General features: G+C 33.2%; 3 protein-coding genes and 1 non-coding gene across 4 annotated transcripts; 2 read left to right on the top strand and 2 right to left on the bottom strand.

Annotated features, from left to right (window-relative positions):
• Nucleotides 1-2,317: 2,317 nt before the first annotated feature.
• On the top strand, nt 2,318-4,257 carry LOC145620169 (uncharacterized). The gene has a single exon (XM_081674801.1). It carries the CDS (start codon nt 2,318-2,320, stop codon nt 4,067-4,069), a length of 1,752 nt encoding a protein of 583 aa, XP_081530927.1. The 3' UTR covers nt 4,070-4,257.
• Nucleotides 4,258-9,080: 4,823 nt separating this feature from the next.
• TRNAE-UUC (transfer RNA glutamic acid (anticodon UUC)) lies at nt 9,081-9,152 on the bottom strand. Its single transcript has one exon. It is a non-coding gene; the product is annotated as a tRNA-Glu (tRNA).
• Nucleotides 9,153-9,907: 755 nt separating this feature from the next.
• Nucleotides 9,908-10,732, bottom strand: LOC145620168 (RNA polymerase II C-terminal domain phosphatase-like 4). Its single transcript, XM_081674800.1, has one exon. The coding sequence runs from the start codon at nt 10,730-10,732 to the stop codon at nt 9,908-9,910; it is 825 nt and encodes a 274-aa protein (XP_081530926.1).
• Nucleotides 10,733-11,763: 1,031 nt separating this feature from the next.
• LOC145619213 (uncharacterized) lies at nt 11,764-14,933 on the top strand. The gene is made up of 10 exons (XM_081673855.1): nt 11,764-12,017; nt 12,237-12,301; nt 12,395-12,456; nt 12,553-13,527; nt 13,628-13,679; nt 13,769-13,906; nt 13,997-14,080; nt 14,166-14,216; nt 14,333-14,445; nt 14,536-14,933. Exons 1-10 carry the CDS (start codon nt 11,867-11,869, stop codon nt 14,762-14,764), a joined length of 1,920 nt encoding a protein of 639 aa, XP_081529981.1. The 5' UTR covers nt 11,764-11,866; the 3' UTR covers nt 14,765-14,933.
• The last annotated feature ends 42 nt before the right edge of the window (nt 14,934-14,975 follow it).

Below are 14,975 nucleotides of genomic sequence, written 5' to 3'. Positions count from 1 at the left end.
ACTAACTAATAACTGACAGAATTCTAAAATATGTAGTAACTTTATGGAAATATTTACAAAAAAAAAAATTAGCTGAGTTTCAAGTAAAAAGAAAATGTTAGACAAAATGAAAGACACTAAGTATATATAAAATCAAATGACATTGACCAAAAAAAAATAATTAATATTAAAAACTTTGCGTAGTTTTATTACCAGTAGGAACTGCAACTGATTCCTTCAAATGTGCTGTGATTGTGATTCGTCTGCAATATTTGCATCGTAATTCGTGTACATAAATTAATTAAAAATGTACTTAATTTGCCTTTAATTGTTAATCAAGGATAACATCCTTGAAATTTTAGTTGAGAACGAATTTCAGCTTTACTAACGCTTTGTGAATTGTAGAACAAGTATTGTAAGCCTTGAACAAGTACAAGCAAGAACATCATTAATGAAACGACGATTATTATAAAGGTTGTATGAATTAGAATAATATCCTCAAGGAACATTACTCACGCAAACATGCCACTACTAATCTTCTACTACGTATATTAAAAGTGACTGAATAAATATTTAATGTATGACCATACTAATGTATCGTTCTTATATGTAAGTTCATATTAGAATTCGATTGGTAATATTTACAGAGTTCGATTTAGGCCAATTTGACTTAATACTTATACATCAATTACCATCAAGTTCTTTTGGTGAGACATTGAGCGAATCTCTGTCTTTAATGCGATCTTCTCACTTATTAGGCCGCCAAATCTTGCTTTTGATAACAATATGGTTTAATAATAAAAACATTGTAAATTCAGAAAAATCAATTTTGATTAGTTTCATCAGTCTTTTAGTCAACCAAATTCTATCCAGTCCAATAAAATTAGCTAAGGAACAATTTTAATTTTAGCAAGCTTAATTACGAAGTGCCACGATGGCTATGCCAATTGTTTCATAGTCATCATAGTAGTCATTAATGGAAAGAAATTTGTGAAATCATGACTCCAAATCAGAAATATCACATTGATCACATTTTGATTGTGTAAATCTCATTATTTCTTTTAAAATTGCAATAAATGTTTAATCAAGATCAAGATAATAAGAAAAAGGGAAAAAATCGTTAAGAGATGGAAATTATAATCATAATTCATTATTTCTATCTACACAATTAATAACAAATCCCCTAGAAAAGGAAAATTTTGATTATAATAGTTACTAAGTACCATCATATATATATATATTATTGAGCTTTTGACTAATGTTTTTCTATTAATTTTTATCATCGCACATATAAGTCAATTATTCTTATATGTTATCACTAATCAACTTGATTTACAATCCCTCAAAAAAAAAAAAAAAAATCAACTTGATTTACAAACCGTTAACGATGACCTATTCAATGTGAAAGAGTAGTTTCGTCACCTTACATGTCATAATAGTATTCGAATGTCAGCTAAACTAGTTGTTGAAAATTGTACCAATATAAATAGATTATTATATAAAGAAACACAATCCGAAACTCAAAACACTATCGCGGAAACAACTTTTGCTACCTTATATAAAACACCATCCAACATAAAAACAAACTATTTCGAAGATTTCACTACTATCTTTATCATCCACACTTTTTATACAACTTACATTTTAACAACTATTATTCTTAATCGCCGCCGTAACACTTTCAATCACTTTTGTTCGAGAATGATGACAAACTAATAGTCTTCACTGCTGTTATACAATTATAAGTACAATGACATCCTATGCACAACTTTCTTGATCTTACCAACTCATAATATATCCAATTAATTAAATTACCCATGAAATTAGTTAATTAATTTTTTAAGAATTAATTTTAATTTTATGAGATGTCGAAATCATTTGTAATATAAAACCCACAACTTCTATAAAAATCAAGTCAACGGATTTGATAGAAACATTCACTCCACCTCTTTTCATGTAACATATATTATATCCCAATTATTATAATCAAATTTTTAATATAAGGTAGAAAAATTAATTAAAAGCTTACAACTTTGCTTAAATCTCACAAGTCAAATGTATATCATGCTTGGATAATCTTCAAAGGACATTTTAAAAAAATTAATACATTATTTTTTTCATTCATTCAATCAATTTATTTTTTCTTCCATATTCCTCTACACTCTGTCACAACCAATAGCAATATTACTTATAAAAATCAATTAGCATTACAAAACAAAAAATTAATGCTCATAATCTTCTTGCAAGAAACATAATGCAGATTTCTTGACTAAACCTTACAAATTTCCCCCTTTTTTTTCTTCTTCTTCATCTTCCTGTTCTCTGAATGAACACAAAAATGTCGAATTCGAATCGAAAATGTTTCTCCTTCATACCTTCATCATTTGTATCAATTTACATGATTACTGCTTTCTTTACAATCTCCTTTTTATCTCTGCTTTATTTAAAGTACCCTCAACAATATATTAATCATTTTGAATACCTTAGGATTGTTAATCATAGTCCAACAACGAAAGAAGCAACAACGCCGTTGTCGGTCAACGATTTCACAACTCCTTCTGTTAGTTTACTGAAAGAGGAGATTGTTGTCAACCCTGAAGCAAATCCAGCAACTGCGCCGTTGCTGTCGGATTCCCAATTTCCACCGGATTCTGTTATTGAAAATCCGGCTTCAAATTCGACATTTGGGCAGGAAGAGAAGGATGATCAGGTTCAGCCACCAACTATTGTTGAGATTCCGTCCTCTCCAAATCCGACTGCAGAACTGCAGGATAAAAAAGATGAACAGATTTCACCATCTCCTGCTGTCGAAATTCCGTCTCAGAATTTGACAGCAGAGGTAGTGCAGGATGAGAAAATCGATAAGATTTCAGCACTTCCTCCTGTTGTTGATTCACCTGTGAATGATGATGCTGTCAATTCATCAGTGTCACCTGAAGCAGCAATTGTCGAGGAAGCAAAAATCGAGAAAAATGATCAAACGCAGTCTGCATCTCCACCTGCAGCTGTCATTCAGACAGAGAAAAAACAGGATGATGAGGAAGATGAGGATGACGAATCAATTGTCGCGTCAATTGATCAATATGATCATCTTTCAAATCCTCCTTACAGTAATTCATCCGAGGAAAGGATGCAGTGGATCAAGTTAAGGCTTCCGGGTTCTAAAGTACTCGAGTCAACACCAAAGACGCGAAAATTTGAGGAGAAGTTACAGCAATACATCAGTGAAAAAAGATGCAGAGTCAATATCTTTATGACATGGATATCTTCCACCAAGTTTTTTGGTAAGCGCGAAATGTTTTCATTAGAGAGTGTTGTTAAGGCACACCCTGGAGGTTGTGTCTTCATAGTCTCCAGGATAATGGCCTCAAAACCAGGCCGCGAAATGATTCAACCATTGATAGAACGAGGGCACTTAATCCTGCCAATAGCCCCGGATTTTAACCTTCTGTTTAGTGGGACACCGGCTCATGATTGGCTCGAAAGGCTAAAGGACGGCAAGATGGACCCAGGGAAGATCCCAATTGCTCAAAATCTGTCAAACCTTTTAAGACTCGTAATCTTGTACAAATATGGAGGGGTGTATCTTGATACCGATATGATATTACTAAAGGATGTTTCTGGCTTAAGGAACACGATTGGAGTACAAGAATTAGATGAGAAAAAGAAGGTGTGGATTTCAGTAAACAACGCGGTATTGATCTTTGATAAGGAACATCCTTTGTTGTTAAGGTTCTTGGAAGAATTCAACTCGACTTTTGATGGGAGTTTATGGGGCCATAATGGACCGTACATGGCTACTAGAGTTATTAAAAGCACGGTTGATGATTCGCGGTATCAATTCAATATGATGTCTCCTATGGCATTTTATCCTGTTGATTGGTACAAAATTTACAAGTTGTTTCGAAATTCCACTGGAGGAAGTGATTCAGAGTGGGTTACAAACATGTACAACAAAATTACTAGGGAGTCTTATGGTGTTCATCTTTGGAATAAAATGACTCGAAATTTGAAGATCGAAAAAGATGGTGCTATTGGGAAAATTATCTCAAGTAATTGTATCATTTGTAACCAAGTTTATAGTTCATGAGACTTGATCGAGTTAAATGCTCGCAAATTTGACATTTTTCGATCTTACAGTCAAATTAGTTGTAATAATTCGATTTGTTACACATTTTTTTAGATTCTTTTTTTCCCTTGGATGTTTCAAGATTAATGATATACATTCACATCTTTATAATTGTACAGAGGATATGATAATTTCGATTTTCTCTTCCATTTTTCGGCCTTGATTATTCGAAGCTTCATATTATCTCTAAACTGTTTAATTTCGTACTAGTTGTATAATGTTTTTGTTGAATCCCATTGTAACCCACTTATGAGTGTCCCACATTGAAGAAAGAGGAAAGAAGGTTTCACTTTATAAGGTAGAGGAGTACCTCCTACTATTGCCAATTGGTTTTAGTATGGAAGCTCCAAAGCCTTGTTTGCGGATCTAACTCTCCTCCTCCTTGTTCGGGTTGTCCAGGCCTGTTTCATATTATTTTGAAATTTAACAGTTTTTGTACATAATACAAAGTTTTCATGATTCAGTCCAAGGAGAATCTATATAGTTAATTACTCTGTTATTATTTAAACCTTAACTAAACTGATATAACGTCTTAATCAAATTTAATTTAATAATTTTCATGTATAAGCGCCAACCTTATTCTTGGAATCTTCTTAATGTATTCTTCCAAAAATATATTTTGATGCATGTGACATGGTTCGAACAATTACAAAACCGTTGAATTAATTAATATTGATTTTCTTTAATATATATTGATGCACTTTATAAAGATATAACTTTTTATATGAACATTAACCAGTGTCAGATTTTTTATTTTTAGCAAACAACAAAAACAAAAAATTACTTATATAATTTTACTTTTGTTAAAAAAAAATTAATTACCATGATAACATGTTTTTGTAAAGATATAACTTTTCCTAATAAGTGCACTATAGATATGATCTTTACTATAAATGTCTATTTCTTTCAATATCAAAAGATAACAAAGATTTTTACTTAATTTGTAATAACATTAATACGTTTACAACATTTCTAATTAGATAATAGTTTGATGGCAATAGGCTGTGCTAGCAGTCCGCCAGTCGCCCATAGTGTCGTGCAGCCTATCTAAGGTACCAGAGCTAAGGCACGACACAACCTAGTAATCATCTTTTGTGTTTTTAGACGATTAAGTTTTAATTTAGAACATATCATAAGTGTCTATTGTACCTAATTATGTCGTGTCATGTTAGTATTTGCAAATTCCGGAATCTCCAACTCTATCACGTAATGTAGCCTACGGATGGGACTCTCTAGAGCTAACACAATTATCTTCCAATTGACCATAAATTCATTCTACTACTAAAAGTTGTAAAGCAGCGCATGTGTTGCACAGGATGTACTATAATTATTTAAATTTGCATCTTTCTTCTTCCATAATCATAAAAGTAACATATTAATTAATATCATATTATATACAGTATTTACTTTCTCCTAATTTAATTATAACTAGATTAGGGAGTAATATTATAATATAAAGTTTAACAGTATACATTATGCGTGTGTGTAGTGCTGTCAAATTTCAAACCGAAACCGTTTAAATGCCCGAAACCGACCGACCCAAATGAGAACCGAACCGATTAAAAACCGATTTTTCTTAAACCGAAAACCGACCCGAACCGTATTTTAGTAAACCTGAAACCGAATCGACCCGAATAATGTTAAACCGTATAAGAACCGAATCCGTTAACAAACCGAACCAAATATAAACCGAACTAAAAGAAAACCGAACCGAAAAAGAACCGAACCGTATCTAACCCGAAACCGATTCCAACCCGAAACCGTTTAAACTGGCAAAAAAACCGTTTACGCCGGACCGTTAGCAAACTGCTACCCGTTTGCACCGAACCATTTAAAAACCGAACTGATTGTAAACTGAACTGGTTATAAACCGAACCGTTTTTATGAACCTAACCGCTTCTAAATCGAACCGTTTACAACTTTTTTATATAATTAAATGGATTTTTTTTTTGACGGGAATATAATTAAATGGATTAAATATTAGAATATTTTTTTAAAAATAGCAAGGCAAATCATTCATTAAGGTCTTAAGGTTAATCAGTGTTCACAAACAAGAGTAAAACAAGCCTCAGGTAGGGCGTAGGGGTGTTCAAATCCGGGTACCCGCTTTTCGGGTAGTTCAAAAGTCGGCCCATGTCCCGACCCGAGAAAATCGAGTACATGGGGTACCCGAGTTTATCAAATCCATTCTACCAAGATTATAATTAATTAAATCAAAATTATAAAAATAATACTAACAGGCAGACCAGCAACAATTACAAAGCAATATAATCCAAAAATCCAAAAAAATGAAGGATCTTGTAATATTTTATCATACTTTATCATAGGCAAACCACATTAACAATTAATAATGAACATCTTCCTTAAAACTCATAGCTAAACTGGACCCATCTCAAACCATGAAAACATCTAAATTAACACTGCAACTTGCAGTCATCGTCATGTGCTTGTTTGCGGCGAGATCTTGTACTCGCGCGGTCACCGGCTTGCCGTTGCGGTAGGATATCCGTCGGACGTCATTTGACTATGTGAGAAAGGGAATGAGGGATGATTGTGGTCGACGGCAAAACTATAATGATTTTGGGGGTTTCAAAACTAGAAGAAATCAAGAAATTTGCTTGTCTGTCAAAGAATACACAAGAAATGAAGTAGAATTAGAGAGAGGAGAGAGAGAGAGAGAGAGAGAGAGGAACAGCAAGAGAGGAAGAGAGAGAGAGAGAGAGGAACGGCGGAGAGAGAGGGAGAGGAAGATTGATAAGTGATAACCCTTATTCCAAATTGGGCTTCAAAAGGGTTTCATGTAAATCTAACCATTGATTTTTTAATCTATGGTTTAGATTGGTGATCTGTGTGTGTTGTGGGAGAAAGAATCTAACCATTGATTTTTTAATCTATGGTTGAGAGTGGTGATCCGTGTGTGTTGTGGGAGAAAGAATCTAACCATTGATTTTTTTAACTATGGTTGAGAGTGGTGATCCGTGTGTGTTTGTGTGTTGTACATTCATCTACAAAAATATTATTCCCTCAATTCTTTAGTATTTTTTTGCCCCATTTGATCGGGATCAGTGCCCAAGACACGTATTAAAACATCTACTAGTATATCTTTATTTTCATACACGTAAAAATTATAAAAACGCTATATTAATAAAATGTATAAATAGATAAATTTAAAAAGATCACTAATGAGTCTATAACTTTGTACTAATACATACGAATAATGATGATATGAATATTTAACTATGAGATGGTTAGATGCCATGTGTTAATAATGTGTACATATGATCAATTGAACTAATCAATATTACCTTGTTAATTAGTCAGTAGTGTTTTCTTTTATTATACAAATCAAAGCACTTTGTAATATCTTCATAATTTCATGAAAATATATAATGATAAATGAGTCATAATTATCAGTCTTGTTGACTAATCAAGTATCGAATTACCAAATTGCAAATTTCCATTTCACAAGAAGTCAAGAACTTATCAAATCATGATTATGATACTATGCGTAGTATATAAATGATTAAATAAGAAGCATATAATAACCTAATTGTAAAACAATAATACATTAATACACTAACTCTTATAATCTACTTCGTAATAAACTAGTAAAATCAGTATGACTAAACTTGAAACAGAACATAATATGTATTTATAAAATCAATGAGAATTTGTTTATAATATGATGCCTAAATAAGAAATGATTCACGACTTGCCGACTTTATATAAAACTTATGAACGCAAAAGGTTAGCAAATACTATCAAATTTCAAACCAAAACCATTGAACTACCCGAATCCAAACAACTCGATAAACAATTTATTTTTTGAAACCGAAAACCGACCCGAACCGTAATTTAGTAAACTTAAAATGGAACCGATATGAATAACGTTAAAGTGGTTAAACCATCAAAGAACCGAACCAGTTATAAACTGAACCGAAAAAGAACCGAATCAATTAAAAACTGAACCGAAAAAGATTCGAACCAATTATAAACTGAACCAAAAAAGAACCGAACTGTTTCTAACCCGAAACCGTTTCCAACCCGAAATTGTTTGAACCGGGATAAAAACCGTTTACACCGCACCGTTAACAAACCGCAACCCGCCTGCACCGAACCGTTTACTACCCGGACTGTTTACAATCCGAACCGAATTAAAACCGCTTAAGAATAAACCGAAACCGAATCGAACCGATAACTATTTAAACCGAACCAAAACCGACCCGTGAGACAATTAAACCGATTCCAAACCGACCCGATTAACTACCGAACCGATTTCAAACCGAACCGAAACCGAACTGTCAAACCGTTTTGACAGTGCTACGTGTGTGCCATAACTGGAGCATCACATGGCCTAGTTATCATATCTGTATTTCTCAGCTTATGAGCTGCAGACGTTGTGCTCAATGTCATGCAACTTGTAACTCAAGCATTATTATTAATTAATTAGATGGCTAACCTCCGAATCTCGTAATTAAACAGTTGTTTATTAGTGTTAATTTGTTTTTAATTACTACTAATTAGCAGCTTCAAGATCAAGTCAACTAACTATTTTGATTTGTTATTTGTTGGGATGTTTACTGCACATTATTATTTGATTAAGAAAATTATTGTTGTAACGTAGCCATCAGACATGTAACACACAACATAATATATATCTTTGAAGAGTATTGTTTGAATTCAATAATATGAAGTAATAATCATCTCTAAACAAAAGACAATCTGAATTATTATTATGTGCGAAACCTAATATACTCTGTACTAAAAGCTTATATTCTTATTAATTAAGTTCAAAACATCTTTATTTACAAAAATAAAGCCTAATAACTGTAAAACATTTACTCCGTAATATCTTTTCTAATTTGATACTCCATATTAATATAGAAATTCATAATAAAATTGTGTGCAAATCAGCGTAATTAATGTGTCATTTTGTGTAAAGTAAGCACTTGTCAAGGGATAGGCAAAAAAGTTCCGATGCCGGGAATCGAACCCGGGTCTCCTGGGTGAAAGCCAGATATCCTAACCGCTGGACGACATCGGATTTGTTGATACATGATGCCATATAAAAGACTTACTACTAATATTTCCTATGAGCTGCATTTCTTTTCATTATTATAAGCCCATTTGAATAATGTAATTTAAAAGTAGGTCTCAGAAAATGTAAAAGTATCTAGCTAAGCCCATAGTGTCATAAATTCATAATTACCTCACTATAATATATTCTTGCTTAAAAATCTATTCATCAAAAGTGTAGGAAATCAATTAATTTAATTAAATTTTGAATGATTGATCAACCAAATGTAGAAAGTATCATGGCTTGACTAGGAATTCGCAACAACTAAAAGTATAAACATTACATATCTTTTAGGGACATAGGTAGTATCAATATTTTTGAAAGGAAGTTGTTTTGTAGTATTGCATATAAGATTTGATTATTCACTTTAGCCTCTTTAAACCGGCAAACAAGAGTTACCTAAGGACTAGCTATAAATAATCTAAAAATAAGTAAAAACAATCCCATCAACATTGACTAAGTAAATAAAAGATATTTACTAAATAACAAAAACATAATTAGATACTCTAATCATTCCTTAATATTGTAAACACTATACTAGACGTTGTAGTATTCTTGTGACTTGTGAACCCAATTTTTTTTAAAGAACTTGTGAACTCAATGAGTATGTTTTTTTATACACCATATCTAAAAGACTAAAATTACATTTAGTTAAAGAAAATACAATGAAATACATTTGCAAAACCTAGATTCAACCACATATAATATTTTTCTCATTCAAATTAATCTTCATTACTCTTTCCAAACCATCGCTCATCAAAAAATTCTTCAACTAAAGACTGAATCTTGATTCTTTCAAGCACTTCCCTCACATCTTTACCCTCATAATATTTTTCTTCCTTTTCATAAAACACATAATGAACCTTCTTTAAAACACCCAAAACCCTAGAAAGTTCTTGGTCATCTTCTACCAATTCTTCAACAATCCAAGGACTATTTTTCTTGAAAAACTTATATGGCTTAATACTAATTAGATTTTTCTTATGTTGTTTACCCCAAACCTCTACTAAATCATCCACAATCAAAACCACCCGTTCGGACGACAACAAAACTTCAAGCCTCTTCCGTCGTCTTTGCTTAGTAAAACAACTTAGACAATCCTCCTTAGAAATCACATTTTCGAACTTAACCCTTTTTTGACACACGTTCGATCTAAGCATTTTAGCCACTTCTTTAGCGTAAAATTCGTTTGCCATAGTATAGATTGATAACTCGAACATAGTGCTAGCTTCTTCAAGAAATTCACGAACACCCGGCCTTAACTTAACTAACCTCTTACCATCACAAATCTCGTACACATCTTCATATGATGCCTTGATCTTTTCCTTATCTTCTAGGGTAAATCCTTTGGACGATTTGGTCTTTATCGAATGTATCAACGTGTTATCTAAGTCGAGTACTAAGTGTAGCTTCTTGCGGTTTAGTAACGTTTCGAGGTTACCTCGTAGGCGTTTAATCGCCTCCACAGTGAGGGAGAAATTGGGATCGATGTAACGAAACGGTATAGTGATTGGATTGTTGCAATCTTCCTTGAGTCGTTTACACATTGCGCATGTGTTATTGATGAATGCACCATGTTGGCATGGTTCGCCATTATTAGTATTAATAATATTATCAATAGATAATACTACCTCACACATTTTCTTTAACTCTCTTTAATCAAAGATATTACAATTGCTCTAGAAATTGTTACGATTATGAATAAATAAAGATTGTAGGAGCTTGTAATTTATAGGTAATTGTTAGGGTTGTAGAATTTCATACTTCTCCAAGATTTATCAATAGTTTTTAGGTAGATCTTTTCCCAAGAATTATGATAAGTCGGTTAAAAAACAAGAAAGACCATTCTTTTTTCTTTTCTTTCTTTCTTTTTTTTTTTAAAAAAAAGGAAACCTTAAACCAAATTTATCTAAATATCAATTGTTTATCTTGTTCAAAAAAAAAAATTAAAAATATCAATAGTTTATCTAACAAAATATACATAGAAGTTTTGAAAAACATAGTGTGTGTGGCATGTACGAAATCATAATATAATTCGCATAAACTTAATAATAAGAACAAAAAAAAAAAAAAAAAAAAAAAAAAAAAAAAAAAAAAAAAAAAAAAAAAATCCAATATAAGACCAAGAATAATTATACGAAAGTTAAAAAAAAAAAAAAAAAAAAATATATATACGAAAGTGAATAAATAAATTATGCTTATCTTTTACTCGTTCAACATAATTTTACACCTCTTGTAAAAAAAAAAAAAAAACATAATTTAACACCTGTACAATTAAGCCAGAAAAAAAGTCTTTGTGTAACAATTTGTCAGGCCCAACAAAAGCCCAATTAAATGATGGGGCCCAATATTATATTGAAGAAGTCCATTCAGCTGTACAGCCCAGAAACACTAACGTTAAATCTTTTAAATTTTACAAATTACCGAAAATACCCCTTTTTAAAACCAAAAAAAAAAAAAAAAAAAAAAAAGTTTGAGTAAATGATAAGCTGCTCTAACGGCTAGTTTTCCAGCAGATCTGTTGTTCTTCTTTTGTTCAGGTTGTTTGTTCAAAACATTACATTCTTCTTTCTAATCTTACACTTTTTTCTTGCTTTCTCTCTCCTTAATCCATCTTTTACTTATCTGATCAATCACGCTTCGCTCGAAAACTAATATTTTCTTAGAGTTTGTTGAGATTAATGGGAGAAAAATTTCAGCTGACATCATCCATGGAAAGAGAAGCTGAGGTAGAAGAGTTTTATGAAGAAATCGAAGCTCCCAAGTTCGTCGATTTCACACTTCCGAATCATTTCTCTCCTGATGATTGTTTTTGGTTCTGCTCTCGAGTTGGTTTGTTCTTCTCCTTCTCCTCAATTCCTCTCTTTTTCAGAATTTAAACTTTATTTCATGTTCAAACAGTAGAATTTTACAATTTATTTATGAATATCAGCTGATTTTAGTGATTTATTAGATTAGAGTATACATTATTGTTTTATGCACTATGTTATAAGGTTGAATATGAATGTTAATTTGAGGTGTTCAAAAGTTTTATGAGTATTTGTGTTCCAGGATGTGACCAACAACATATGCAGGAAATGGATTCCGAAGCCATTTACAAGAATTTCGTGCTTCGGGTTAGATTTCTATGTCGAAATCTTGATGCTTGAAACAGATTGATTTTTTTGATGGATGGTGTGATACTAGCTTAGTTGTTACTATCTTTGTAGGTAATGGCTGCAAGGAGTCCTAATGTACGATTTCGACGAGCCTTAAGCCGGAAATCTCCAAGGTATCCGAAATTGATTAAATATCTTGATTAGATTTCAATCTTATTATCAACGTAGCAAGTGAAATTCTATATTAAGCAACATTTTTCCTGTGACAGTAAGAAATGCCCGCTTTCGGCGCCTCCAAAGTCTTCTAAATCCAGGATACAAAGATTAGGATTAGTTTCTTGTTCAATCTCTAAAAGGCTTATTAATGAAGAAGAAGGAAAGATGAAGGCGGTCGTTGCAAATGTAAAGCCTGCTTCAACTCCTAAAACTCGAGTGAAGAATGTTGCTGCTAAGTATATGACTTCTCCTAGGAAAAAAATGGGGAGTTCTCCTAAGCCTAATGCCTTCCGAAGTGTACGCAACCCGATGAAAACGAGCATTTCGTTACCAAAGAGTAAGGTTGTTTCTAAGGCTTTGGTGTTCAACTCGCCTAAGAAAGCTCTAAAGAAGAAGGCGTCGGAGGAGCTGGATACCCCTATAAGTAAGTTGTGTGCAGGGGTGAAGAGGCTTGAGATAAATAGCCAAAAGAAGGGTAATGTTACTCGTAAACCGTCCAAGGATTGTACGAGTGAAAAGAAGAAGATGCCCTTGGATCGATCGAGAAAGATACTGGGTTCCTCCAAGGCGAAGACACGGGAGGTTGATTCCAAAATCCCAATAAGTGTCAAGAGCAAGGCCAAGGCGAATAAGAGAAAGCATGCTGATGCTGCTCAAGTAGAAGTTGAAAAGGGTGGAAATGAATCTAGTGATATGGAAATCGATGAGAAGTCGAGGTGTGGTTCTTTGGACTTGGGATCAGCAACAGTAAAGCCGAATGCTGAAGATCATAGCAGCTCTAAAGAAGAAAGTTCAAGGGCAGTATCCTTGAACACTCAGAAGAGTGATATGCATTCAGGTCCAGATTCAGATGACAAAGTTTCAGCAGAAGAGAATACTGAAGCAATTCAAGCTCCGAAAGCAGATGAACAAAGCCAAGAGAAGGACAATGCAATTACAGATGATCTTGAAAATCAGAATCCAGGAGTAGTCAGTAAACTCGAGGACAACGATGACAAAGAGAATGCTTTGACTTCTGCTGATATCAGGTTTGTGCTACCATCATGGTTTGGTCATATGTCAATCCACTCTATTAGAGATACAACAGTTTCTAACATACTTCAACCATTTATGTGATGAAAATTTCAGGAACTTGAACAGCAACAATCTCAGCAAACACGATGCACCGGTAAAACCCAAGGTGATTGATTACTACTTTTCCAAACCCAATAACTATCATGAGGTATATGTATGTGGATCTCTAACATAAATTGTTGCTCATGATTATAGGTCAAAACAAAGCAAAACCCTCAAAAACTGGACAAAATTTCAAAAGAAAACTGTCCTGCAGGAACTGGTGGTACACAGGGATTAAAAAACAAGAAACTCAAGCCAACAAACCCTAAGCCTTTTAGGCTAAGAACTGATGTGAGAACAAAACATTTTACAGAATTTCATTTATTTAAAACTTTTCCTGTTGACAATTTTGATTACTCATTATCGCTTGCCCTGGTACAGGAAAGAGGAATTCTGAAAGAGGCAACCCTAGAGAGAAAAGTTCATTCCCATGAAATTTCATCAACTACAAGTGAAAACTCACAGGTAAATGTTTCCACTCGTGTTAATGCACATTGAATGTGCTCATTACACAGTATGAGTTGGCGCTAACACTTCTTCCCATCATCAGGGTGTATCTGACAACAAAGAGAAAGGAAGCAAGAAAGAAGAGGGCAAGCTTGTAAGTCTTACCACCCTTCATTGCTATTAAATAGCGCAGATCTTGGTGTTTTATCAAGAGGTTATTCTTGCAGACATTATTTCTGATAAGAGTTTTCATGTAAATTGGCCTTTCAGAAAGCAATTAAGAGCAGATACATGACACTGCAGGGAACAGAGCTGAAGTCGGAGAAGAGCTCTAGAATTGCCAAATCTCCTTCCCTGCAGAAACATGTTATTGGGCCTCAGAGGTGAGAGCAGAACTCACAGTTTTGTAACATTTCCCAGTCAAGAGTTTTACAATGCACGAGAGTAAGAATCTGACTGTAATTTTTCTGCAGGGAAATCGATTCTCATGTGAAATCTCAGGGACGCAGAGCAACTGAAAACTCTAAAACTATGTCGAGACCAAAGGAATCAAGAAAACAGTGGAAGGAAGCAGCTCATCCAACAAATAAAGCTTCTGAAACTCAGAAATCAGCAACAAAGGGGAAAAGGCCAGCAACTATCCCAAGAGAGCCAAATTTTCACAGTTTGCATAAACCAAAAAGCTGCACAAGAAACAAATGAGGATTTGAACACATTATTAGAGTGAACTCTTTTTCTTTTTGGTGATTTGGTTCAATTAATTCATTGAATATATCTTAATTGTATTAAAGAACAAAGTGTGTGCTTGTACTTTACAATTTTACAAGTGTGTCTATTTGGTATTATTGGAAAGTAATTGTTGTATAACCATTCTTCATTTTGTTCTTCTCATGTGGTTGATTAAGTTTTTTTG

Source organism: Chenopodium album, chromosome 27 (assembly GCF_948465745.1).
Source record: "Chenopodium album chromosome 27, dcCheAlbu1.1, whole genome shotgun sequence".
In the NCBI taxonomy this organism is placed as follows: Eukaryota; Viridiplantae; Streptophyta; class Magnoliopsida; order Caryophyllales; family Amaranthaceae; genus Chenopodium; species Chenopodium album.
This window is presented reverse-complemented; position numbering and strand designations above follow the sequence as displayed.

Excerpts from the sequence above, each read along its gene's own strand:
- LOC145620169 (XM_081674801.1), top strand. The coding sequence starts at position 2,318 with ATGTCGAATTCGAATCGAAAATGTTTCTCCTTCATACCTTCATCATTT.
- LOC145620168 (XM_081674800.1), bottom strand. The coding sequence starts at position 10,732 with ATGTGTAAACGACTCAAGGAAGATTGCAACAATCCAATCACTATACCG.
- LOC145619213 (XM_081673855.1), top strand. The coding sequence starts at position 11,867 with ATGGGAGAAAAATTTCAGCTGACATCATCCATGGAAAGAGAAGCTGAG. Across the intron at positions 14,217-14,332 it reads AGAAAGAAGAGGGCAAGCTT|AAAGCAATTAAGAGCAGATA; the intron begins GTAAGTCTTACC and ends TTGGCCTTTCAG. Across the intron at positions 14,446-14,535 it reads CATGTTATTGGGCCTCAGAG|GGAAATCGATTCTCATGTGA; the intron begins GTGAGAGCAGAA and ends ATTTTTCTGCAG.